We start from the raw sequence: 26,419 nt of genomic DNA, 5'->3' as shown, positions 1-26,419 counted from the left end.
ATTTTTCACCTGCAAGGGGGTGGACACAAGTATTGGCACTGTTTGAAAAATCATGTGATGCTTCTCTAATTTGTGTAATTAACAGCACCTGTAACTTACCTGTGGCACCTAACAGGTGTTGGCAATAACTAAATCACACTTGCAGCCAGTTGACATAAATTAAAGTTGACTCAACCTCTGTCCTGTGTCCTTGTGTGTACCACATTGAGCATGGAGAAAAGAAAGAAGACCAAAGAACTGTCTGAGGACTTGGGAAACCAAATTGTGAGGAAGCATGAACAATCTCAAGGCTACAAGTCCATCTCCAAAGACCTGAATGTTCCTGTGTCTACCGTGCGCAGTGTCATCAAGACGTTTAAAGCCCATGGCACTGTGGCTAACCTCCCTAGATGTGAACGGAAAAGAAAAATTGACAAGAGATTTCAACGCAAGATTGTGCGGATGTTGGATAAAGAACCTCGACTAACATCCAAACAAGTTCAAGCTGCCCTGCAGTCCGAGGGTACAACAGTGTCAACCCGTACTATCCGTCGGTGTCTGAATGAAAAGAGACTGTATGGTAGGAGACCCAGGAAGACCCCACTTCTTACCCCGAGACATAAAAAAGCCAGGCTGGAGTCTGCCAAAACTTACCTGAAAAAGCCTAAAACGTTTTGGAAGAATGTTCTCTGGTCAGATGAGACAAAAGTAGAGCTTTTTGGGCAAAGGCATCAACATAGAGTTTACAGGAGAAAAAAGGCATTCAAAGAAAAGAACACGGTCCCTACAGTCAAACATGGTGGAGGTTCCCTGATGTTTTGGGGTTGCTTTGCTGCCTCTGGCACTGGACTGCTTGACCGTGTGCACGGCATTATGAAGTCTGAAGACTACCAACAAATTTTGCAGCATAATGTAGGGCCCAGTGTGAGAAAGCTGGGTCTCCCTCAGAAGTCATGGGTCTTCCAGCAGGACAATGACCCAAAACACACTTCAAAAAGCACTAGAAAATGGTTTGAGAGAAAGCACTGGAGACTTCTAAGGTGGCCAGCAATGAGTCCAGACCTGAATCCCATAGAACACCTGTGGAGAGATCTAAAAATGGCAGTTTGGAGAAGGCACCCTTCAAATATCAGGGACCTGGAGCAGTTTGCCAAAGAAGAATGGTCTAAAAGTCCAGCAGAGCAATGTAAAAAACTCATTGATGGTTACTGGAAGTGGTTGGTCGCAGTTATTTTGGCTAAAGGTTGTGCAACCAAGTATTAGGCTGAGGGTGCCAATAATTTTTGTCTGGCCCATTTTTGGAGTTTTGTGTGAAATGATAAATGTTTTGCTTTTTGCTTCATTCTCTTTTGTGTTTTTTCATTAAAGACAAATTAAATGAAGATAATACCAAATAATTTGTGATTGCAATCATTTTCAGGAAGAAACTGAGTATTATCTGACAGAATTGCAGGGGTGTCAATACTTTTGGCCACAACTGTATACGTTTGTCATCTCCCTTATATATAGTATACACCTGTATGTCATCTCCTGTATATAGTATATACCTGTATGTCATCTCCCCTGTATATAGTATATACCTGCTGTATGTCATCTCCTCCTGTATATACCGGTGTCATCTCCTCTTTTATATAGTATATACCTGTATGTTATCTCCCCCTGTATATAGTATTTACCTGTATGTCATCTCCTCCTGTATATAGTATATACGTGTGTCATCTCCTCCTGTATATAGTATATACCTGTATGTCATCTCCTCCTGTATATAGCATATATCTGTATGTCATCTCCTCCTCTATTAGACCTCATTCACACGTTATTTGGTCAGTATTTTTACCTCAGTATTTGTAAGCTAAATTGGCAGCCTGATAAATCCCCAGCCAACAGGAAGCACCCCCCGGCAGTATATATTAGCTCACACATATAAATAATAGACAGGTCTTGTGACTGACAGCTGCCGTATTTCCTATATGGTACATTTGTTGCTCTTGTAGTTTGTCTGCTTATTAATCAAATTTTTATTTTTGAAGGATAATACCAGACTTGTGTGTGTTTTAGGGCGAGTTTCATGTGACTAGTTGTGTTTGTTGAGTTTTGTGTGGCGACATGCGTGTAGCAAATTTTTGTGTGTCGAGTTGCATGTGACAGGTTAGTGTAGCAAGTTGTGTGTAGCAAGTTTTGCGCATGGCGAGCTTTATGTGTGGTGCGTTTTGAGTATGTGCAAGTTTTGTGTGAGACAACTTTTGCATGTGTTGCAACTTTTGTGCATGTGGCAATTTTTCCGCGTGTGCAAGTTTTGTGTGTGGCGAGTTTTCCATGAGGTGAGTTTTGCACGTGTGGCTAGTTTTGCGTGACCCTAGTTTTGCATGTGGCGAATTTTGCGCGTGGTGAGTTTTGAGTGGCGACTTTTATGTTTTGACTTATGTGGCAAGGTTGGTGTATGTGTGGTGAAATGTGTGCGGAGGGTGATATATGTGTTCAAGCACGTGATAGTGTGTGGCGCATTTTGTGTGTGTGTTCATATCCCCGTGTGTGGTGAGTATCCCATGTCGGGGCCCCACCTTAGCAACTGTACGGTATATACTCTTTGGCGCCATCGCTCTCATTCTTTAAGTACCCCCTTGTTCACATCTGGCAGCTGTCAATTTGCCTCCTACACTTATCCTTTCACTTTTTCCCCATTATGTAGATAGGGGTAAAATTGTTTGGTGAATTGGAACGCTCGGGGTTAAAATTTCGCCTCACAACATAGCCTATGACGCTCTCGGACATACACACACATACATACACTGTGTTCCAAATTATTATGCACAAAGAGTTTAGGAGTGATAAGGTTAGATTTTATTTGTTAGTCATTTAAACTCATTGATGGTGATGTGTGTCAGGGCTCTTTATATCACTGAAAGCAATTGCAGATACCTGTGCAAATTAGTTTGGCAGGTGTGTCCAAATAAAGGCAAGACTACTTAACCCTAGAACGCATGACGTTAAAAATATACATATTAACGTATTGGGGCCTTTTAGGCCCCCATGCACATAATGTAGAAAAAGCATTAAGCTACTTACGGGTAGCGGCATTTTTCGGAGGCCCATGACAGCACTACGAGAGAGGGGATCCGCCCATTAGGAACAGGAAACCTACAGATACAAAAGGGTGGCACCTCTCCCATGCATCAGTTGTATTTCAGAGCCTGAGAGAACTACCGCAGTTAGTGGCATACAATTATACAATATATACAGCTTATATCAGAAAAAAAATATTTTTATTACAATGTAGCTAGATATTACACATGAGATCTACATATCTCCATAAATACATGTACACAGTCTTAGAAAGTGCAACCCCCACATGAATAAGGAGGTAACTAAGGGTGCTGTCATGGGCCTCTGAAAAATGCCGCTACCCGTAAGTAGCTTAATGCTTTATTCGGACTCCCATGACAGCACTACGAGAGATTTACAGAGATGTAAACTACCTTAGGGAGGGACTATAGTTTGCAGCACCCTTAACCCGAAGGTGAGATCAGAAGAGTAACCCAAATTTAACCTATAGTGCTTAAAAAAGGTGAAAGGGGATGACCATGTGGCCGCCTGACATATTTGTTCCACTGATACTCCAGATCTTTCCGCCCAGGATGACGCCATGGCTCGGGTGGAATGTGCCTTCAGATTCTGCGGAGCCGGCCCCCCACCTGCTGTATAAGCTAGAGAGATAACCTCCCTAATCCATTTAGCTAGCAAATACTTGGATACTCTACACCCCTTTCTCGGACTTTGGAAGGAAAGAAGCAGTGCATTATCTTTCTTCCAGAAATCGGTGACTGAGATATACTGCAAAAGAGATCTCCTGACATCTAAGGGTACTGTCACACAGAGCAATTTTGATCGCTACGACGGCACGATCCGTGACGTCGCAGCGATCGTATGATTATCGCTCCAGTGTCGTAGACTGCGGTCACACGTTGCAATCACGGCGCTGGAGCGATGCCGAAGTCCCCGGGTAACCAGGGTAAACATCGGGTTACTAAGCGCAGGGCCGCGCTTAGTAACCCGATGTTTACCCTGGTTACCAGCGTAAACGTAAAAAAACCAAACAGTACATACTTACATTCCGGTGTCTGTCCCCCGGCGTCTCAGCTTCTCTGCACTGTGTAAGCACAGCGGCCGGAAAGCAGAGCGGTGACGTCAGACGTCACCGCTGTGCTCGCTTTCTGGCTGGCCGGCGCTCACAGTGCAGAGTAGCTGAGACGCCGGAGGACAGACACCGGAATGTGAGCATGTACTGTTTTTTTTTTTTTTACGTTTACGCTGGTAACCACGGTAAACATCGGGTTACTAAGCGCGGCCCTGCGCTTAGTTACCCGATGTTTACCCTGGTTACAAGCGAACACATTGCTGGATCGCTGTCACACACAACGATCCAGCGATGTCAGGTGATCAAGCGACGAAAGAAAGTTCCAAACGATCTGCTACGACGTACGATTCTCAGCAGGATCCCTGATCGCTGCTGCGTGTCAGACACTGCGATATCGTAACGATATCGCTAGAACGTCACGAATCGTACCGTCGTAGCGATCAAAATTGCACTGTGTGACAGTACCCTAACGTATGGAGCTCATGTTCTTTAGGATTAGAGGGATTAGGAATAAAGGCCGGCAAGACTATTTCCTGTGACCTATGAAATTGTGACGCTACCTTCGGTAGGTATGCTGGATCCGGTTTAAGTACCATTCTATCTGATAAGAATTCTATGTATGGAGGAAGTCTAGAAAGTGCCTGGATATCCCCTATCCTGCGACCTGAGGTTATGGCAACTAAAAAAGCTGTCTTAAGGGTCAACATTTTTATTGACGCATCTTGAAGGGGTTCAAAGGGGGGTTTTGTTAAGGATGACAGAACTAAGTTTAGATCCCACGGAACCGTTCTATCTTTATGTATTGGTCTAGATCTATTAACCGCTTTAATAAATCTCGCTATCCAATAGTTGTTAGCTATATTGCAGGAAAATAGGGCCCCCAGGGCTGAAACCTGCACTCTTAAGGTACTAGTAGAGAGCTTCAATTCAAATCCCTTCTGCAGAAACTCTAAAATTTGATGTATTGGTACCCCTTCTTGGACATTAAATTTTGAACAGGCTAAGAATTTTTTCCAAGTTCTAGAGTAGATTCTTGTAGTTATTTGCTTCCTACTCTTTAGGAGTGTTTCTACCAAGTTTGGAGAAAAACCTCTATCTACCAACAGTGACCGTTCAAACTCCAAGCCGTTAAATGGAGCGGTGCCACTTGTGGATGGAAGATCGGTCCTTGAGAAAGTAGGTTCGGAATCTCCGGTAGTACCCAGGGAGGAGATACTGACATCGTCCTGAGGGAGGCAAACCATGTTCTTCTGGGCCAAAAGGGGGCAATCAGGATGACCTTTGCTCGATCTTCCCTGATTTTTCTCACCACTAGAGGCAATAGGTTCAATGGTGGAAACGCATAGGCCAGTGGGAAATGCCATTTTACTAGGAAGGCATCCACTGCCAGAGGATTCTCCCTGGGATTTAGAGAACAAAAATTTTCTACTTTTTTGTTGCTCCTGTTGGCAAATAGATCCACCACTGGCTGACCCCATCTGTGGACAATGTGGTTGAACACGTCCTTGTTGAGACACCATTCTCCTTGCTTCAGAATATTCCGGCTGAGGAAATCTGCTGTCACATTTTCCTTTCCTCTGATGTGAAGAGCCGTCAAAGATCGAAAATTTGACTCGGCTATCCGGAACAAGCGATCTGTGATCTGCATTAATGTTTCGGAACGCGTTCCCCCTTGGCGGTTTATATAAGCAACTGCGACTCTGTTGTCCGATAAGATTCTGACGTGCTGGTCCTGCAGATACATGAGGAATTTTTTAACAGCTAATTCAACCGCCAACAATTCTCTTTGGTTTGATGAGAATGTTGTGAAGGGTTCCCATTCACCCTGGACCACCATGTCTCCCATATAAGCTCCCCACCCCGAAGAGCTAGCATCCGTGGTTATTATTCGGGTAACATTTACTATCCAGGGTACCCCTGCTGATAAATTTTGTTTATCTAGCCACCATCCAAGGGACTGTAATGTAAATGACCCCAACGTTAATTTTTCATTTAACATACCCTTTAAAGCTCTGTCATAGAATAAGACCTCTTTTTGTAGGGATCTGGTATGGAACTGTGCCCATTTTACTGCTGGTATGCATGATGTAAGTAGGCCTAGCAAGGACATTGCTTGTCAAAGCGTCATGGAAGGTGTGTTAATCGCTTTTGACACCTGATTTTGGATCTGTTCTAACTTCTCTATAGGGAGAAGACACTGTTGTGTTTTTGAATCTAACAGCAATCCCAGGAATTTTTGAACATTAAGGGGCTGTAATTTAGACTTTTTGAAATTTATGACCCAACCTAGGTGCTCTAATTTAGTCTTAGTAATTTCCCATTGTGATAGGCAGTGATCTACTGAATTCCCTACAATGAGGAAGTCATCTAAGTAGGGGATTATAAGGATGTTTGATTCCCTGAAATACGCCATGACTTCAGCAATTATTTTCGTAAACACCTGTTATGACCTGGTGGTTAAGGAGCAACATGGACGAGCTCTGAGGAGATGGTATCTTTACTGATCGCAGTTCCTGAACCTAACACAACACTAGAAGTAGCCGTGGAATGTTCCTGTCACTCCCTAGACATCTCGTCACAGCCGGAGAACTAACTACCCCTAAAGATGGAAACAGGAAAGCTATCTTGCCTCAGAGAAAATTCCCAAAGGACAGACAGCCCCACACAAATATGGACTGTGAGTGGAGAGGGAAATGACATACACAGAATGAAACCAGGATTTAGCAAAGGAGGCCACTTCTAACTAGATAGACAGAATAGGAAAGGATACTGTGCGGTCAGTATTAAGAGCTAAAAAAATCAATCACAGAGTTTACAAAAAATCTCCACACCTGACTAACGGTGTGGAGGGCAAATCTGCTTCCCCAGAGCTTCCAGCTTAACTGAATATTGAATACTGACAAGCTGGACTAGAGCAAACATAAAATGAGCTGAATGATTAAGTCCACAGCAAGAGGACAACAAATGAACATGCAAGGACTTATCTTTGCTGAACAGGACCGACTATCAAGGAAATCCAAGGAGAGATCTGAATCCAACCAAGAAACACTGACAGCTGGCACTGGCTGAAGATCAGAGCCAGGCTAAATAGCAGAGCAGGAGAGACGATCAGTGGAAGCAGCTGCTAAGCTAACTCCAAGGAGCAGCAGTTCCACTTAAAACCACCGGAGGGAGCCCAAGGGCAGAATTCACAAAAGTGCCATTTACAACCACCGGAGGGAGCCCAAGAACTGAATTCACAACAAACACCCTAGGGGCAGAAGTTATCCCAAAGGGAAGTGCTCCAAATTGAAAGTGTCGAGTCGTTCCACCCATTAACACTGCTACCCTCAGGTACTGCTGGTAATCTACATGAATGGGCACATGATAGTAGGCATCCTTCAAATCCACTACCATCATGAAACAGTTGTCAAAAATCATTTTTATTGCCGAATTAATGGATTCCATTTTAAAGGTGTGCTTCACCAAAAATTTATTGAGTCCTTTAAGATTTATAATAGTCCTATAAGTCTTATCAGGTTTTTGAATTAGGAATAGGGGAGAGTAAAACCCTTTCCCTTCCTGGAAATGCGGGACGTCTACTAGGATGTATTTAGCGCAGAGTGTCATTACTTCCTCTTCCAACGCAGATTGTTCAGCAGGAGATGAACGCAAGGGGGTTAACTTGAATTTGTCTCGTGGAGTATGAGTAAATTCGAGTTTAAGTCCTTGAGATAGTGTCCTTTATCCACACACTGTTTGTGATTGTTGACCATTCTGCAGAGAAATGCAACAATCTCCCCCCCCATGGGGACTACTAGTCATTGATCCTGTTTTTTTCTTTCTGCCGAAGAACGACAAAACATGAATCCTGTACCTCGTTTTCGCTTATCATCCCATCTGGATCTATCTCTCAGTGGTGAGAAGGTACGCTTCCTTCCACGATTAAACTTCTTTTTGTTGAAGGGACGATGATACGAACCGAATAGATTCGGAAATTTCTTCTTGTCATCACCTGCTTTCTCTAATAGTTCATCTAGAGTGGGTCCGAATAAATATTCACCCTTACAAGGGATAGTACAGAGTTTTGCTTTCGCTTGCAAATCCCCAGGCCAGCATTTTAACCATAAGGCTCTTCTAGCAGCATTCGAGAGTCCAGCTGCTCTGGCTGCCAATTTCACAGAGTCAATGGAGGCATCTGATAAAAAGCTGCCCCTTCCTTTATCACCGGTAATGCAGCGAGTATAGAGTCCCTAGAGGCTCCCTGTTTTAGCTGTTCCTCCAACTGGTCCAGCCAGACCATCATTGACCTTGCCGTACAGATCGACGCCACCGCAGGTCTTAAGGAGCCAGCAGCCATCTCCCAAGTACCTTTTAGAAAGGTGTCCACCTTCCTATCCAGGGGGTCTCTGAGAGTTCCCATATCTTCAAATGGGAGAGAGGATCGCTTTGACACCTTGGCAATTGCCGCGTCCAATTTAGGGGCTTTCTCCCAATTGTTGACAGCTGGGTCATCAAAAGGATATCTACGCTTTTGCGCTGGCGGTAAAGATCCTTTTTTCTCTGTTTTTTTCCACTCTTTATTAATGAGCTCTTGTATTTTCTCATTCAGAGGAAAAACTCTACGCCTCTTCTGCTCTAGACCACTGAACATCATCTGTTCTTTGGATAGCTGAGGCGTGGGTTCCGTTATACCCATAGTACCTCTGACTGCTTTTATTAATTTATCTACCCTCTCAATGGGTAAACAAAAACAAGCAGCGTCTTCTTCCGAAGAGGAGGCTGATGCTGCTAAATCGTCTGAGACTTCGCTCTTGTCTTTATCCTCAGATGAATCGGAAGTCCACTGAGCTTTCCGCTTAGAGCCTCCCGCTTGTGAAAGGTCTCTAATGGATTGTCTGACCTCCATTTTAACCATCTCCTTCAGACTGGCCGCAATAGAAGAGGATTCTTCCGCTACCTGAGGGGGCAAGTAAGGCAGACTAGTCTATAGATCTAAATGCCGTATCCCCATCACCTTTTCCAAGACCTCACCGTCTGTTGGATACAGGGGTCACATAATTTTTTAGGGTGTGAGTCAGGCAAGGGAGCTCCGCAGATGGCACATTCCCTATGCTTCGTTTTACTGACATTTTTTCTTCCCTGTAGCAACAAACACATGAAAGAAGACTAGTCACTGAGTGAACTTTCACGGAGATCACTTACCAGTGGTTGCCCACACCCAGAGAAATACTGAAGCACGAGGGGGGATCTTTCTTGGTCGAGGCTCCAAACCCCTGTCTGGAGGAACTTCTGCAGCCAGATCCATTGCTCCTTTTCACGTGTTCCTTCTCCATAGGCTTCTGGGCTGCTTCATCCAGCAGCAAAACCTGCTGATCATGATCAGACTCCATTCTGAACGATTTGGAGACCAGAAGCAGGGAACACAGGATCTGTCTTATAAAGCCCCTCCTTCGGTCAGCACGTTACTGCACAGCGTCTGTTTGGGCCCCCACCTCCCTGCAGCTGTAGGGAATCACCGAGGCCCTGAGGGTGAGCGGCGTGCAATCATCGGTGGGCGCCGCCATCTTGGTGCCCCCGCGCATGCACAGGAGCACCGCGACCCGGAAGTCGACGCCGGCTCCGCCTTCCGACGTCACCACAGCCCACAGCGCTTCCTGTCAGCGCTGCAAGCAACGTGGGACATGGAGGCCAGCCAGCTGCGTTCCGGTCGACGCCACCTAGATGCCGCTGCCTCAACACGGTCTCACAGCACTCGAGGGAGGGTGCCCGCTCTACTTACCGCACACTGGCTCTGGAGACAGGACACCCCCTGGCGACCGCTCCATGCTGCTTCAGTCACCGCCGTGCAGCCCCCCGGGACCACCGTGACTGCTTCAGGTATCCCGCACCGGCCGAGGTAGGAGACCCCCTCGCTACCTGAGTCGGCTGGCCAGCCTGGAATCCTTGTAGAAAGAACTTCTGTAGGATCCCGTCCCCTTAGGAACAGGAAACAACTGATGCATGGGAGAGGTGCCGCCCTTTTGTATCTGTAGGTTTCCTGTTCCTAATGGGCGGATCCCCTCTCTCGTAGTGCTGTCATGGGAGTCCGAATAAACACACTTAAATAACTTTCACAAGTTTATTTCAAAATTGCTCAATAAAATATGAATAGTGGACAAAATTTTAATTATAATTTTTCACAGAAAACACCCAAAAATCTTTTTTTTCCCAAATTTGACACAAAGACATGAAAACACACAAAAACGCATAGAAATCTATAGCAAACTAGCTGCAACTACATTTTTATTCTAACTTTCTTTTCTATTATATTAGTCTTCCAAACAATTCTGACATGTTATTTTTTCAGAAGTGTGTTCTTTGCAAACAGTTTCCTTACAAGTGGAACAATATCGCTTAGTTTTCCTCTCTATGTTTCTCGGACACATGAAACAACACTTTCGTTTTCTTTCTCCTGGCTCTGGAATAATCTGAAACTGTACACCACACCGTTTCATTGCTTCTTTAGTTTGCTTTCACAAGCATTTCAAGTCGCTTCGCTCTATCATGTGAGGCATTACAAGTTCGTGACAAAGGTCCTTCAAAGAATATGCGTCTCCTGTCCTTCCTCTGTGCATGAAATTCCGGATGAGTTTCTGTATAAATAATGAATGAATTTAGGGCTGCTACATCAAGCATATTTGAAAATAGTACTACAGGCCATCGTTTTGTTTGCCTCTTAAACAAATATTCTCCCACCATCTTATCCATTTTATCTACACCTCCTTTTGCTGTATTGTAATGCAGGATGATTTCTGGTTTCAATTTTTTGTCATTGCTGTCAACACTGCAATCGTGATGCATGGTACTGAGTAAAATTACAGATTTCTCCTTCTTTGCCTTGTAAGATACCAAAGTCGCTTTGTTATTGAATCCAAAGACACTCTCATAAAGTGCTCACTGACGATTGTGTTTGAGTGCTGCTGGAATTTCTCGTCTGTTTTGCTTTATAGTACCAACAAGTGTAATAGCTTTTGCAAGCAGAAAATTGCCTAGTTCAACATTGGTGAAATAATTGTCCATGGCAATGTTTCTACCTGAATTGAATATTGGAACAGCAAAAGTTTTGACTATTTCAGATCCAAGATCCCACTATTTCAGACCCCAGACAGCTCATTACTGTGTTCCGAAGGACCTGAGGTGATCATGGCCTTATCACTCCCTCCAAAAATCACATGACATCCTCACATGTTATTATCCACACCCTGGCCCCTCCACCAGCATTACTGAGTACAAATAAAGGAACTTGATACACAAACACTACTGAGAACATGATAAAAATAGCGGGGGCCTAAAAGGCCCCCAATTCGTACGGATGTAGTTTTCACCAAACAAGCATTGTTACACCATAATGCCGATGAAAAAAATTATATGAACAACTGGATATTATCAACAACGACATACTTGAGGAATACCTGGAGTTTCAAAATTCTAACTAAAGTAATTTTGCAGATAATAGCAAAAATGTAAGCATGGGGGCCTAAAAGGCCCCCAATATGCGTTCTAGGGTTAAGAAGGCTGTTCCACATTATTAAGCAGCCTACATTTTTTACCAAAATGGGAAAGAAAAAGGATGTGTCGGCTGCTGAGAAGCAACAAATTGTGGAGTATTTAGGTCAAGGCATGACTACAATCAACATTGCCAAGACACTTCATCGTGATCATCGCACAATCAAGAAGTATGTATCTGATTCCCAGCACACACGTGTGCGTGCTGATAAGGAAAAATTGAGGACTCTTTCCAATAGGCAATTGCGTAAGGTTAAAAGAGCAGCTGCAAAAATGCCTTGTCATAGCAGCAGACAAGTTTTTGAAGCTGCTGGTGCCTCCAACGTCCCCAGAACAACAAGATGCAGGGTCCTTCAGAGGTGCGTAAGCCATCCTGTCGACCACCTCTATCCACTGCACACAAGCAGAAACGGCTCGAGTGGGCCAAACGATACATTAAGACTGACTTCCAAACTGTTTTGTTCACCGATGAGTGCCGTGCAACGCTCGATGGTCCAGATGGATGGATGGAGGATGGCTGGTTGATGAACACCCCATGAAAACACGCTAAGGCGCCAACAAGGAGGAGGTGGAGTAATGTTTTGGGCTGGAATCATGGGGAGAGATTGTCGGCCCCTTTATGATCCCTGAAGGGGTAAAGATGAACTCCATAATCTATGTGGAGTTTCTAAAACAACACTTCCTGCCATGGTTCAAGAGGAAGAACTGCTTTCCGCAGCAAGATCATTTTCATGCATGATAATGCACCGTCTCATGCTGCAAAAAACACATCTGCATCTCTGGCTGCTATGGGCATAAAAGAGGACAAACTTATGGTGTGGCCACCATCTTCCCCTGACCTCAACCCCATTGAGAACCTCTGGAGCATCATCAAAAGGAGTGGCTATGATGGCGAGAGGCAGTTCACATCTAAGCAACAGCTCTGGGAGGGTATTCTGTCCACATGCAAAACAATTGAAGCAGAAACCATCCAAAAACTGACAAATTCAATGGACAAGAGAGTTCAGAAGCTTCTTTCGAACAAAGGGTCCTAGGTGCAAATGTAACATCACCTAGAATAAAGGTTTCACATGAAAACTGTTTGATTTCATTTTGTAATAAGCTGATAATGCTTATAACTTTCACAATTGACCATTCTTTTGGTCAAAAAAAAAAGAAAAAAGTTGAAAACTCTGCTGTGCATAATAATTTGGAACATGCATTTTGAGTGTTTTTTAAGGCTGGTTTCACACTTGCGTTTTTATCTGCATGCGTTTTTTTAAAAAACGCATGTGTGAAAAAATGCATGTAAACGCGGTAAAACACATGCGTTTTTTAGACGCATGTGTTTTTAGAGAAAAACACAATAAAACAAGAAAAAAACAAAAAACCCTAACCCTACCCCTAACCCTACACCTAACCCAAACCTGAAATGCGTGGCACTGAGATACGTTTATATACGTATATACGTATATAAGTGCCACGATATTTCAGTGGCCACATATTTAAGTGCCACGTATTTAAGTGCCACGTATTTAAGTGCCACGTATTTAAGTGCCACGTATTTAAGTGCCACGTATATAAGTGCCACGTATTTAAGTGCCACATAGTTAAGTGCCACGTATATAAGTGCCACGTATACAAGTGCCACATATTTCACGTAAATGCCACAATGTTTCAGTGCCACATATTTCAGTGCCACGCATTTAAGTGCTACGTATTTACGTGCCACGATATTTCAGTGCCACGTATAACCACGTAGTTATAGTATTTACAGTACGTGGTACTTAAATACGTGTCACTGAAATATTGTGGCACTGAAAGACGTGGCACTGAAAGACGTGGCACTGAAATATGTGGCACTGAAATACGTGGCACTTAAATATGTGGCACTGAAATACGTGGCACTGAAATATGTGGCACTGAAATACGTGGCACTGAAATACGTGATACGTGGCACTTAAATACGTGGCACTATGACTGTCAGAAAATGTTCATTAAACGGTTAGGGGTGAGGTTAGGGGTAGAGTTAGGGTTTGGATCCCTTTATCACCTTGATGGTGGTGGGTGGCTTTTCAGTGTGTTTTCTGTTTTTTTTCTATAAAAACACATGGGTTTTTAACGCAAACAAAAACGCATGTGCTTAAAAACGCATGCGTTTACATAGACAGCAATGCATTTTTTTGCAAAAAAACGCGCAAGAAAATGCTACAGGTTGCATTTTTGAAAATGAACGCATGCAGAAAAAAACGCATGCATTTAAAAACGCGACCAAACGCGTACAAAAAACGCATGCGTTTTCAATGTTAACCCCTTCCTGACATCTGACGTACTATCCCGTCGAGGTGGGGTGGGCCCGTATGACCGCCGACGGGATAGTACGTCATACGCGATCAGCGGCGCTCACGGGGGGAGCGCCGCCGATCGCGGCCGGGTGTCAGCTGATTATCACAGCTGACATCCGGCACTATGTGCCAGGAGCGGTCACGGACCGCCCCCGGCACATTAACCCCCGGCACACCGCGATCAAACATGATCGCGATGTGCCGGCGGTGCAGGGAAGCATCGCGCAGGGAGGGGGCTCCCTGCGGGCTTCCCTGAGCCCCCCGCAGCAACGCGATGTGATCGCGTTGCTGCGAGGGTCTTACCTCCCTCCCTGCAGCTCCCAGACCCGGATCCAAGATGGCCGCGGATCCGGGTCCTGCAGGGAAGGAGGTGGCTTCACAGAAGCCTGCTCAGAGCAGGCACTGTGAAGCAGCCTGCACTTTCCTCAGATCGGTGATCTGTCAGAGTGCTATGCAAACTGGCAGATCACCGATCTGTATTGTCCCCCCCTGGGGCAAAGTAAAAAAGTAAAAAAAAAAATTTTCCAAATGTGTAAAAAAAAAAAAAAAAAATATTCCAAAATAATGAAAAAAAAAATAAAATATTATTCCCATAAATACATTTCTTTATCTAAATAAAATAAAAAAAACAATAAAAGTACACATATTTAGTATCGCCGCGTCCGTAACGACCCAACCTATAAAACTGCCCCACTAGTTAACCCCTTCAGTAAACACCGTAAGAAAAAAAAAAAAAAAACGAGGCAAAAAACAACGCTTTATTACCATACCGCCGAACAAAAAGTGGAATAACACGCGATCAAAAAGACGGATATAAATAACCATGGTACCGCTGAAAACGTCATCTTGTCCCGCAAAAAACGAGCCGCCATACAGCATCATCAGCAAAAAAATAAAAAAGTTATAGTCCTGAGAATAAAGCGATACCAAAATAATTATTTTTTCTATAAAATAGTTTTTATCGCATAAAAGCGCCAAAACATAAAAAAATTATATAAATGAGATATCGCTGTAATCGTACTGACCCGACAAATAAAACTGCTTTATCAATTTTACCAAACGCGGAACGGTATAAACGCCTCTCCCAAAAGAAATTCATGAATAGCTGGTTTTTGGTCATTCTGCCTCACAAAAATCGGAATAAAAAGTGATCAAAAATGGTCACGTGTCCGAAAATGTTACCAATAAAAACGTCAACTCGTCCCACAAAAAACAAGACCTCACATGACTCTGTGGACCAAAATGTGGAAAAATTATAGGTCTCAAAATGTGGAGACGCAAAAACTTTTTTGCTATAAAAAGCGTCTTTTAGGCTGGTTTCACACTTGCGTTTTTATCTGCATGCGTTTTTAAAAAAAACGCATGTGTGAAAAAACGCATGTAAACGTGGTAAAACGCATGCGTTTTTAGACGCATGCGTTTTTATAGAAAAACACAAGAAAACAAACAAAAAAAAAAAAACCTACCCCTAACCTGAAATACGTGGCACTAAAATATACGTTTATATACGTATATAAGTGCCACGATATTTCAGTGGCCACGTATATAAGTGCCACGTATATAAGTGCCACGTATATAAGTGCCACGTACTTAAGTGCCACGTACTTAAGTGCCACGTACTTAAGTGCCACGTACTTAAGTGCCACGTACTTAAGTGCCACGTACTTAAGTGCCACGTACTTAAGTGCCACGTACTTAAGTGCCACGTACTTAAGTGCCACGTATTTACGTGCCACGTATTTACGTGCCACGTATTTAAGTGCCACGTACTTAAGTGCCACGTACTTAAGTGCCACGTATTTACGTGCCACGATATTTCAGTGCCACGTATAACCACATAGTTATAGTATTTATAGTACGTGGCACTGAAATATGTGGCACTGAAATATCGTGGCACTGAAACACGTGGCACTGAAACACGTGGCACTTAAATACGTGGCACTTAAATATGTGGCACTTAAATACGTGGCACTTAAATACGTGGCACTTATGACTGTCAGAAAATGTTCATTAAACGGTTAGAGGTGAGGTTAGGGGTAGGGTTAGGGTTACCGTTGGGATTAGGGTTAGGGGTGTGTTTGGGTTAGGGTTTCAGGTAGAATTGGGGAGTTTCCACTGTTCAGGCACATCAGGGGCTCTCCAAACGCGACATGGCGTCCGATCTCAATTCCAGCCAATTCTGCGTTGAAAAAGTAAAACAGTGCTCCTTCCCTTCCGAGCTCTCCCGTGCGTCCAAAAAGGGGTTTATCCCAACATATGGGTTATCAGCGTACTCGGGACAAATTGAATAACAACTTCTGGGGTCCAAGTTCTCTTGTTATCCTTGGGAAAATAAAAATTTGGGGGGCTAAAAATCATTTTTGTGGGAAAAAAATATGTTTTATTTTCACGGCTCTGCGTTGTAAACTGTAGTGAAACACTTGGGGGTTCAAAGTTCTCACAACACATCTAGATAAGTTCCTTGGGAGGTCTAGTTTCCAATATGGGGTCACTTGTGGGGGGTTTGTACTGTTTGGGTACATCAGGGGCTCTGCAAATGCAACGTGACGCCTGCAGACCAATCCATTTAAGTCTGCATTCCAAATGGCGCTCCTTCCCTTCCGAGCTCTGTCATGTGCCCAAACAGTGGTTACCCCCCACATAGGGGGTATCAGCGTACTCAGGACAAATTGGACAACAACTTGTAGGGTCCAATTTATTCTGTTACCCTTGTAAAAATACAAAGCTGGGGGCTAAAAAATCATTTTTGTGAAAAAAAAAAAGAATTTTTATTTTCACGGCTTTGCGTTACAAACTGTAGTGAAACACTTGGGGGTTCAAAGTTCTCACAACACATCTAGATAAGTTCCTTGGGAGGTCTAGTTTCCAATATGGGGTCACTTGTGGGGGGTTTGTACTGTTTGGGTACATCAGGGGCTCTGCAAATGCAACGTGACGCCTGCAGACCAATCCATTTAAGTCTGCATTCCAAATGGCGCTCCTTCCCTTCCGAGCTCTGTCATGTGCCCAAACAGTGGTTACCCCCCACATAGGGGGTATCAGCGTACTCAGGACAAATTGGACAACAACTTGTAGGGTCCAATTTATTCTGTTACCCTTGTAAAAATACAAAGCTGGGGGCTAAAAAATCATTTTTGTGAAAAAAAAAAAGAATTTTTATTTTCACGGCTTTGCGTTACAAACTGTAGTGAAACACTTGGGGGTTCAAAGTTCTCACAACACATCTAGATAAGTTCCTTGGGAGGTCTAGTTTCCAATATGGGGTCACTTGTGGGGGGTTTGTACTGTTTGGGTACATCAGGGGCTCTGCAAATGCAACGTGACGCCTGCAGACCAATCCATTTAAGTCTGCATTCCAAATGGCGCTCCTTCCCTTCCGAGCTCTGTCATGTGCCCAAACAGTGGTTACCCCCCACATAGGGGGTATCAGCGTACTCAGGACAAATTGGAAAACAACTTTTAGGGTCCAATTTATTCTGTTACCCTTGTAAAAATACAAAGCTGGGGGCTAAAAAATCATTTTTGTGAAAAAAAAAAGAATTTTTATTTTCACGGCTTTGCGTTACAAACTGTAGTGAAACACTTGGGGGTTCAAAGTTCTCACAAGACATCTAGATAAGTTCCTTGGGAGGTCTAGTTTCCAATATGGGGTCACTTGTGGGGGGTTTGTACTGTTTGGGTACATCAGGGGCTCTGCAAATGCAACGTGACGCCTGCAGACCAATCCATTTAAGTCTGCATTCCAAATGGCGCTCCTTCCCTTCCGAGCTCTGTCATGCGCCCAAACAGTGGTTACCCTCCATATATGGGGTATCAGCGTACTCAGGACAAATTGGACAACAACTTTTGGGGTCCAGTTTATTCTGTTACTCTTGTAAAAATACAAAAGCTGGGGGCTAAAAAATCATTTTTGTGAAAAAAAAAAAAGAATTTTTATTTTCACGGCTCTGCGTTATAATCTGTAGTGAAACACTTGGGGGTGCAAAGCTCTCAAAACACATCTAGATAAGTTCCTTAGGGGGTCTAATTTCCAAAATGGTGTCATTTGTGGGGGGTTTCAATGTTTAGGCACATCAGGGGCTCTCCAAACGCAACATGGCGTCCCATCTCAATTCCAGTCAATTTTGCATTGAAAAGTCAAATGGCGCTCCTTCCCTTCCAAGCTCTGCCATGCGCCCAAACAGTGGTTTACCCCAACATATGGGGTATCTGCGTACTCAGGACAAATTGCACAACGTTTTTTGGGGACCAATTTCTTCTCTTACCCTTGGGAAAATAAAAAATTGGGGGCGAAAAGATCATTTTTGTGAAAAAATATGATTTTTTATTTTTACGGCTCTGCATTATAAACTTCTGTGAAGCACTTGGTGGGTCAAAGTGCTCACCACACATCTAGATAAGTTCCTTAGGGGGTCTACTTTCCAAAATGGTGTCACTTGTAGGAGGTTTCAATGTTTAGGCACATCAGGGGCTCTCCAAACGCAACATGGCGTCCCATCTCAATTCCAGTCAATTTTGCATTGAAAAGTCAAATGGCGCTCCTTCACTTCCGAGCTCTGCCATGCGCCCAAACAGTGGTTTACCCCAACATATGGGGTATCTGCGTACTCAGGACAAATTGCACAACATTTTTTGGGGACCAATTTCTTCTCTTACCCTTGGGAAAATAAAAAATTGGGGGCGAAAAGATCATTTTTGTGAAAAAATATGATTTTTTATTTTTACGGCTCTGCATTATAAACTTCTGTGAAGCACTTGGTGGGTCAAAGTGCTCACCACACATCTAGATAAGTTCCTTAGGGGGTCTACTTTCCAAAATGGTGTCACTTGTAGGGGGTTTCAATGTTTAGGCACATCAGGGGCTCTCCAAACGCAACATGGCGTCCCATCTCAATTCCAGTCAATTTTGCATTGAAAAGTCAAATGGCGCTCCTTCCCTTCCAAGCTCTGCCATGCGCCCAAACAGTGGTTTACCCCAACATATGGGGTATCTGCGTACTCAGGACAAATTGCACAACATTTTTTGGGGACCAATTTCTTCTCTTACCATTGGGAAAATAAAAAATTGGGGGCGAAAAGATCATTTTTGTGAAAAAATATGATTTTTTATTTTTACGGCTCTGCATTATAAACTTCTGTGAAGCACTTGGTGGGTCAAAGTGCTCACCACACATCTAGATAAGTTCCTTAGGGGGTCTACTTTCCAAAATGGTGTCACTTGTAGGGGGTTTCAATGTTTAGGCACATCAGGGGCTCTCCAAACGCAACATGGCGTCCCATCTCAATTCCAGTCAATTTTGCATTGAAAAGTCAAATGGCGCTCCTTCCCTTCCAAGCTCTGCCATGCGCCCAAACAATGGTTTACACCCACATATGGGGTATCAGCGTACTCAGGACAAATTGTACAACAACTTTTGCAGTCTATTTTCTCCTGTTACCCTTGGTAAAATAAAACAAATTGGAGCTGAAATAAATTTTGTGTGAAAAAAAATTAAATGTTCATTTTTATTTAAACATTCCAAAAATTCCTGTGAAACACCTGAAGGGTTAATAAACTTCTTGAGTGTGGTTTTGAGCACCTTGAGGGGTGCAGTTTTTAGAATGGTGTCACACTTGGGTATTTTCTATCATACAGACCCCTCAAAATGACTTCAAATGAGATGTGGTCCCTAAAAAAAAATGGTGTTGTAAAAATGAGAAATTTCTGGTCAACTTTTAACCCTTATAACTCCCTAACAAAAAAAAATTTTGGTTCCAAAATTGTGCTGATGTAAAGTAGACATGTGGGAAATGTTACTTATTAAGTATTTTGCGTGACATATGTCTGTGATTTAAGGGCATAAAAATTCAAAGTTGGAAAATTGCAAAATTTTCAAAATTTTCGCCAAATTTCCGTTTTTTTCACAAATAAACGCAAGTTATATCGAAGAAATTTTACCACTATCATGAAGTACAATATGTCACAAGAAAACAATGTCAGAATCGCCAAGATCCGTTGAAGCGTTCCAGAGTTATAACCTCCTAAAGGGACAGTGGTCAGAATTGTAAAAATTGGCCCGGTCATTAACGTGCAAACCACCCTTGGGGGTGAAGGGGTTAAATATAGGGGGAAAAAACGCATGCGTTTTTTGTGCAAAAAACGCTGCAGACAAAAACGCAAGTGTGAAACCAGCCTAACCCCTTCCCGACCTTTGACGCCACGTAGGCGTCATGAAAGTCGGTGCCAATCTGACCTGTGACGCCTATGTGGCGTCATGGAATGATCGCGTCCCTGCAGATCGGGTGAAAGCGTTAACTCCAATTTCACCCGATCTGCAGGGACGGGGGAGTGGTACTTCAGCCCAGGGGGGGTGGCTTCACCCCCCCGTGGCTACGATCGCTCTGATTGGCTGTTGAAAGTGAGAGTGATTTGTAATATTTCACCTATGAAAATGGTGAAATATTACAATCCAGCCATGGCCGATGCTGCAATATCATCGGCCATGGCTGGAAAACCTAATCTGCCCCCCCACCGCCACCGATCGCCTCCCCAGTCCTCCTTTCTGCCCCGTACTGTGGTCTGCTCCCCTCCGTCCTCCTGTCCGCTCCCCCGTCCTCCTGTCCGGTTCCCCCATGCTTCGATCCACCCCCGGTGCTCCGATCTCCCCCCCCCTCATACTTACCGAGCCTCGCGGTGTCCATCCGTCTTCTTCATGGGTGCCGCCATCTTCCAAAATGGTGGGCGCATGCGCAGTGCGCCCGCCGAATCTGCCGGCTGGCAGATTCGTTCCAGGTACATTTTGATCACTCTGATAAAACCTATCACAGTGATCAAAATAAAAAAAATTGTAAATGAACCCCCCCTTTATCACCCCCATAGGTAGGGACAATAATAAAAAGAAAGAAAATATATATTTTTTTTTCTTCCCCCACTAGGGTTAGGGCTAGAGTTAGGGTTAGGGCTAGGGTTAGATTAGACTATGTGCACACATGGTGCAGATTTGGCTGTGGATCCGCAGCGGATTGGCCGCTGCGGATTCGTAGCAGTTTTCCATCAGGTTTACAGTACCATGTAAACCTACTGAAAACCAAATCCGCTGTGTCCATGGTGCGGAAAATACCGCGAGGAAACGCTGTGTTGTATTTTCTGCAGCATGTCAATTCTTTGTGCGGATTCCGTTTTACACCTGCTCCTCAATAGGAATCCGCAGGTGAAATCCGCACAAAAAACACTGGAAATCCGCGGTAAATGCAAAGGTAAAACGCAGTGCCTTTTACCTGCGGATTTTTCAAAAATGGTGCGGAAAAATCTCACACGAATCCGCAATGTGGGCACATAGCCTTAGGGTTAGGGTTGGAATTAGGGCTAGGGCTGGAAATAGGGTTAAGATTAGGCTTGTGGTTAGGGTTAGGGGTGTGTTGGGGTTAGGGTTGGGATTAGGGGTGTGTTGGGGTTAGGGTTATATCTAGAGTTGGGATAAGGGTTTGGGGTGTGTTGGGGTTAGTGTTGGAGTTAGAATTGAGGGGTTTCCACTGTTTAGGCACATCAGGGGTCTCCAAAAGCAACATGGCACCACCATTGATTCCAGCCAATCTTGCGTTCAAAAAGCCAAATGGTGCTCCCTCCCTTCCGAGCCCCGCCGTGCGCTTAAACAGTGGTTTACCCCCACATATGGGGAACCAGCGTACTCAGGACAAACTGGAAAACAACTATTGGGGTCCAATTTCTCCTGTTACTCTTGTGAAAATAAAAAATTGCTTGCTAAAACAATTTTTGAGGAATGAAAAATTATTTTTTATTTTCACGGCTCTGAGTTGTAAACTTCTATGAAGCACTTGGGGGGTTCTAAGTGCTCACTACACATCTAGATAAGTTCCTTGGGGGGTCTAGTGTCCAAAATGGGGTCACTTGTGGGGGGTTTCTACTGTTTAGGCACATCAGGGGCTCTGTAAATGGAATGTGACGCCCGCAGACCACTCCATCAAAATCTGCATTTCAAAACGTCACTGCTTCCCTTCCGAGCCCTGACGTGTGCCCAAACAGTGGTTTACCCCCACATATGGGGAACCAGCATACTCAGGACAAACTGGACAACAACTATTGGGGTCCAATTTCTCCTGTTACTCTTGTGAAAATAAAAAATTGCTTGCTAAAACATAATTTTTGAGGAATGAAAAATTATTTTTTTATTTTCACGGCTCTGCGTTGTAAACTTCTATGAAGCACTTGGGGGTTCTAAGTGCTCACTACACATCTAGATAAGTTCCTTGCGGGGTCTAGTTTCCAAAATGGGGTCACTTGTGGGGGGTTTCTACTGTTTAGGCACATCAGGGGCTCTGCAAATGGAATGTGACGCCCGCAGACCACTCCATCAAAGTCTGCATTTCAAAACGTCACTACTTCCCTTCCGAGCCCCGACTTGTGCCCAAACAGTGGTTTACCCCCACATATGGGGTATCAGTGTACTCAGGACAAACTAGGCAACAACTATTGGGGTCCAATTTCTCCTGTTACCCTTGTGAAAATAAAAAAATGCTTGCTAAAGCATCATTTTTGAGGAAAGAAAAATTATTTTTTATTTTCACGGCTCGGCGTTATAAACTTCTGTGAAGCACCTGGGGGTTTAAAGTGCTCACTATGCATCTAGATTAGTTCCTTGGGGGGGGTCTAGTTTCCAAAATGGGGTCACTTGTAGGGGAGCTCCAATGTTTAGGCACACAGGGGCTCTCCAAACGCGACATGGTGTCCGCTAACGATTGGAGCTAATTTTCCATTCAAAAAGTCAAATGGCGCGCCTTCCCTTCCGAGCCTTGCCGTGCGCCCAAACAGTGGTTTACCCCCACATATAAGGTATCTGCGTACTCAGGAGAAATTGCCCAACAAATTTCAGGATCCATTTTATCCTGTTGCCCATGTGAAAATGAAAAACTTGAGGCAAAAAAAATTGTGTGAAAAAAAGTACTTTTTCATTTTTACGGATCAAGTTGTGAAGCACCTGAGGGTTTAAAGTGCTCACTATGCTTCTAGATAAGTTCCTTGGGGGGTCTAGTTTCCAAAATTGGGTCACTTGTGGGGGAGCTCCAATGTTTAGGCACACAGTGGCTTTCCAAACGCGACATGGTGTCCGCTAACGATGGAGATAATTTTTCATTCAAAAAGTCAAATGGCGCTCCTTCCCTTCCGAGCCTTACCATGTGCCCAAACAGTGGTTTACCCCCACATGTGAGGTATCAGTGTACTCAGGAGAAATTGCCCAACAAATTTTAGGATCCATTTTATCATGTTGCCATTGTCAAAATGAAAAAATTGAGGCTAAAATAATTTTTTTGTGTAAAAAAAGTACTTTTACATTTTTACGGATCAATTTGTGAAGCACCTGGGGGTTTAAAGTGCTCACTATGCTTCTAGATAAGTTCCTTGGGGGTCTAGTTTCCAAAATGGGGTCACTTGTGGGGGAGCTCCATTGGTGTCCGCTAAAGATTGGAGCCAATTTTTCATTCAAAAAGTCAAATGGCGCTCCTTCCCTTCCGAGCCCTGCCGTGCGCTCAAACAGTGGTTTACCCCCACATATGAGGTATCAGCGTACTCAGGACAAATTGGACAACAACGTTTGCGGTCCAGTTTCTCCTTTTACCCTTGGGCAAATAAAAAAATTGTTGCTAAAAATCATTTTTGTGACTAAAAAGTTAAATGTTCATATTTTCCTTCCATGTTGCTTATGCTGCTGTGAAACACCTGAAGGGTTAATAAACTTCTTGAATGTGGTTTTGAGCACCTTGAGTGGTGCAGTTTTTAGAATAGTGTCACTTTTGGGTATTTTCAGCCATATAGAACCCTCAAACTGACTTCAAATGTGAGGTGGTCCCTAAAAAAAAATGGTTTTGTAAATTTTGTTGTAAAAATTAGAAATCACTGGTCAAATTTTAACCCTTATAACTTCCTAGCAAAAAAAAATGTTGTTTCCAAAATTGTGCTGATGTAAAGTAGACATGTGGGAAATGTTAGTTATTAACTATTTTGTGTCACAACTCTCTGGTTTAACGGAATAAAAATAAAAAATGTGAAAATTGCGAAATTTTCTAAATTTTAACCAAATTTCCATTATTTTCACAAATAAACTCAGAAATTATCGACCTAGATTTACCACTAACATGAAGCCCAATATGTCACGAAAAAACAATCACAGAACCGCTAGGATCCGTTGAAGCGTTCCTGAGTTATTACCTCATAAAGGGACACTGGTCAGAATTGCAAAAAACGGCCAGGTCATTAAGGTCAAAATAGGCTGGGTTATGAAGGGGTTAAAAAAGATACTGTTTTCATAGGCAGTTTGTTCCAAAACATTGCAATTATACTAGAATAGTAGATGACTAGAAAATAACAATGACTACAATTCAGATAGGTAATTAAGAGAAAATATGAGGAAATATTATTTGCATAATAATTTGGAACACAGTGTACACACGCATTCAGCTTTATAGATTAGACTAGATGGTGGCCCGATTCTAACGCATCGGGTATTCTAGAATATGTATGTCCACGTAGTATATTGCCCAGCCACGTAGTATATTGCCCAGCCATGTAGTATATTGCCCAGTTATGTAGTATATTGCCCAGTGACGTAGTATACAGCACAGAGCCACATAGTATATTGCCCAGTGACGTAGTATATTGCCCAGTGACGTAGTATATTGCCCAGTGAAGTAGTATACAGCACAGAGCCACGTGGTATATTGCCCAGCCACGTAGTATATTGCCCAGTGACGTAGTATACAGCACAGAGCCACATAGTATATTGCCCAGTTACGTAGTATATTGCCCAGTGACGTAGTATATTGCCCAGTGATGTAGTATACAGCACAGAGCCACGTGGTATATTGCCCAGCCACGTAGTATATTGCCCAGTGACGTAGTATACAGCACAGAGCCACGTAGTATATTGCACAGCCCACATAGTATATTGCCCAGTGACGTAGTATACAGCACAGAGCCACGTAGTATATTGCACAGCCCATGTAGTATATTGCCCAGCTACGTAGTATATTGCCCAGCCACATATGACACAGGTTAAAAAAATAAAAAATAAACATATACTCACCTTTCGCAGGCGCGTTGTAGCTCTGTCACCTGTGTGGGGTGCAGGCAGCAGCTTCTGGTCCCAGGGTGTGATGACGTCTCGGTCACGTGACCGTGTTGCGGTCAAATGACCGTGGCGTCACGGCAGGTCCTTGTCGCGCAGGACCTGTGATGACGTCGCGGTCACATGACCGTGCAGCGGTCACATGACCGTGACGTCACGGCAGGTCCTTTCCGCGCAGGCGCGCAACACTTGTGATGACGTCGCGGTCACATGACCGTGACGTCATGGCAGGACCTTCTGCCATACCATCCTTGCCACCGGAACGTGCCGCTTGCATCGCGAGGAGCGGGAAAGGCGGCGTATGTGAGTATATAATCATTTTATTTTTTTTATTATTTTTAACATTAGATGTTTTTACTATTGACGCTGCATAGGCTGCGTCAATAGTAAAAAACTTGGGCACACAGGGTTAATAGCAGCGGTAACGGAGTGCGTTACCCGCGGCATAACGCGGTCCGTTACCACCGGCATTAACCCTGTGTAAGCTGTGACCGGAGGGGTGTATGCGGGCGCCGGGCAGTGAGTGCAGGGAGTAAGGAGCTGCCATTTTCTTCCGGACTGTGTGCGTCGCTGATTGGTCGTGGCAATGGTCGTGGGCGTTTTGCCACGACCAATCAGCGACTTGGATTCCATGACAGACAGAGGCCGCGACCAATGAATATCCGTGACAGACAGAAGGACAGACAGACAGAAAGACGGAAGTGACCCTTAGACAATTATATAGTAGATGACAGGCAGTCCATCGGGTCCAGGAGCTTTCCCTGTGGTACTATTTGAAAGAGTGGATTTGACCTCGCCTCGAGTAAAGGGTCTAGTAAAGGACTCTTGTTGTTCTAAAGCAAGTTTGTGCAGATTAAGGCCAGATAAAAAGGACTGGATTTCCTCACATTTTCTTGCCTTATCAAAATCACTCGTCTGGTTGTAAATTATAAAAGTTCGAGTAATATTTTAAAAATTCAGATGAGATTTGGTTAAGGTCGGATGTACTATGGCCACTAGAGGTTTTCAGAGAGTGAATATAAGTCTTGGCTTGTCTTGTATTAATTAGCGACATAATAAGCTTGGAGGCCTTATCACCACATACATAAATGCAATTTCTCCAACCAAGATACTGTTTGACAGACTGCTTGTTAAGCAAGTCTATTAGTTGTAATCGTTTGGCCGTCAGGGCCTCCAAGCTATGATGCAACAAGGTTCTTTTATGTTGTGTTTCTAGTTTAGCCATTTCTTCATAGAGATCATGCATTATCTTTTTGAGTTGTTAGTTGAGATGGGAAGTTATGGAAGTCAGTTCACCCCTAACTACCGCTTTATGAGTTTCCCACACTATTGGA

General features: G+C 43.7%; 1 protein-coding gene across 2 annotated transcripts in view; it reads right to left on the bottom strand.

Moving 5' to 3' along the window:
• Window positions 1-26,419, bottom strand: part of ILRUN (inflammation and lipid regulator with UBA-like and NBR1-like domains) — a 618,006-nt gene that overhangs the window by 56,003 nt on the left and 535,584 nt on the right. Inside the window, exon 5 of one of the 2 annotated variants that reach the window (XM_077295538.1) lies at window positions 10,201-10,728. The exons of the other annotated variant lie outside the window; for it this stretch is intronic. Coding sequence (XP_077151653.1) covers window positions 10,609-10,728 — 120 coding nt within the window. The 3' untranslated portion in view covers window positions 10,201-10,608. Of the gene's footprint in view, window positions 1-10,200; window positions 10,729-26,419 lie in introns of those variants that run through there. 2 annotated transcript variants of the gene reach the window in all.

This window comes from Ranitomeya variabilis, chromosome 3, assembly GCF_051348905.1.
Source record: "Ranitomeya variabilis isolate aRanVar5 chromosome 3, aRanVar5.hap1, whole genome shotgun sequence".
NCBI classification, from domain to species: Eukaryota; Metazoa; Chordata; class Amphibia; order Anura; family Dendrobatidae; genus Ranitomeya; species Ranitomeya variabilis.
Note: the sequence above shows the minus strand (reverse complement) of the source record. Positions and strands in the feature narration are given on the sequence as shown.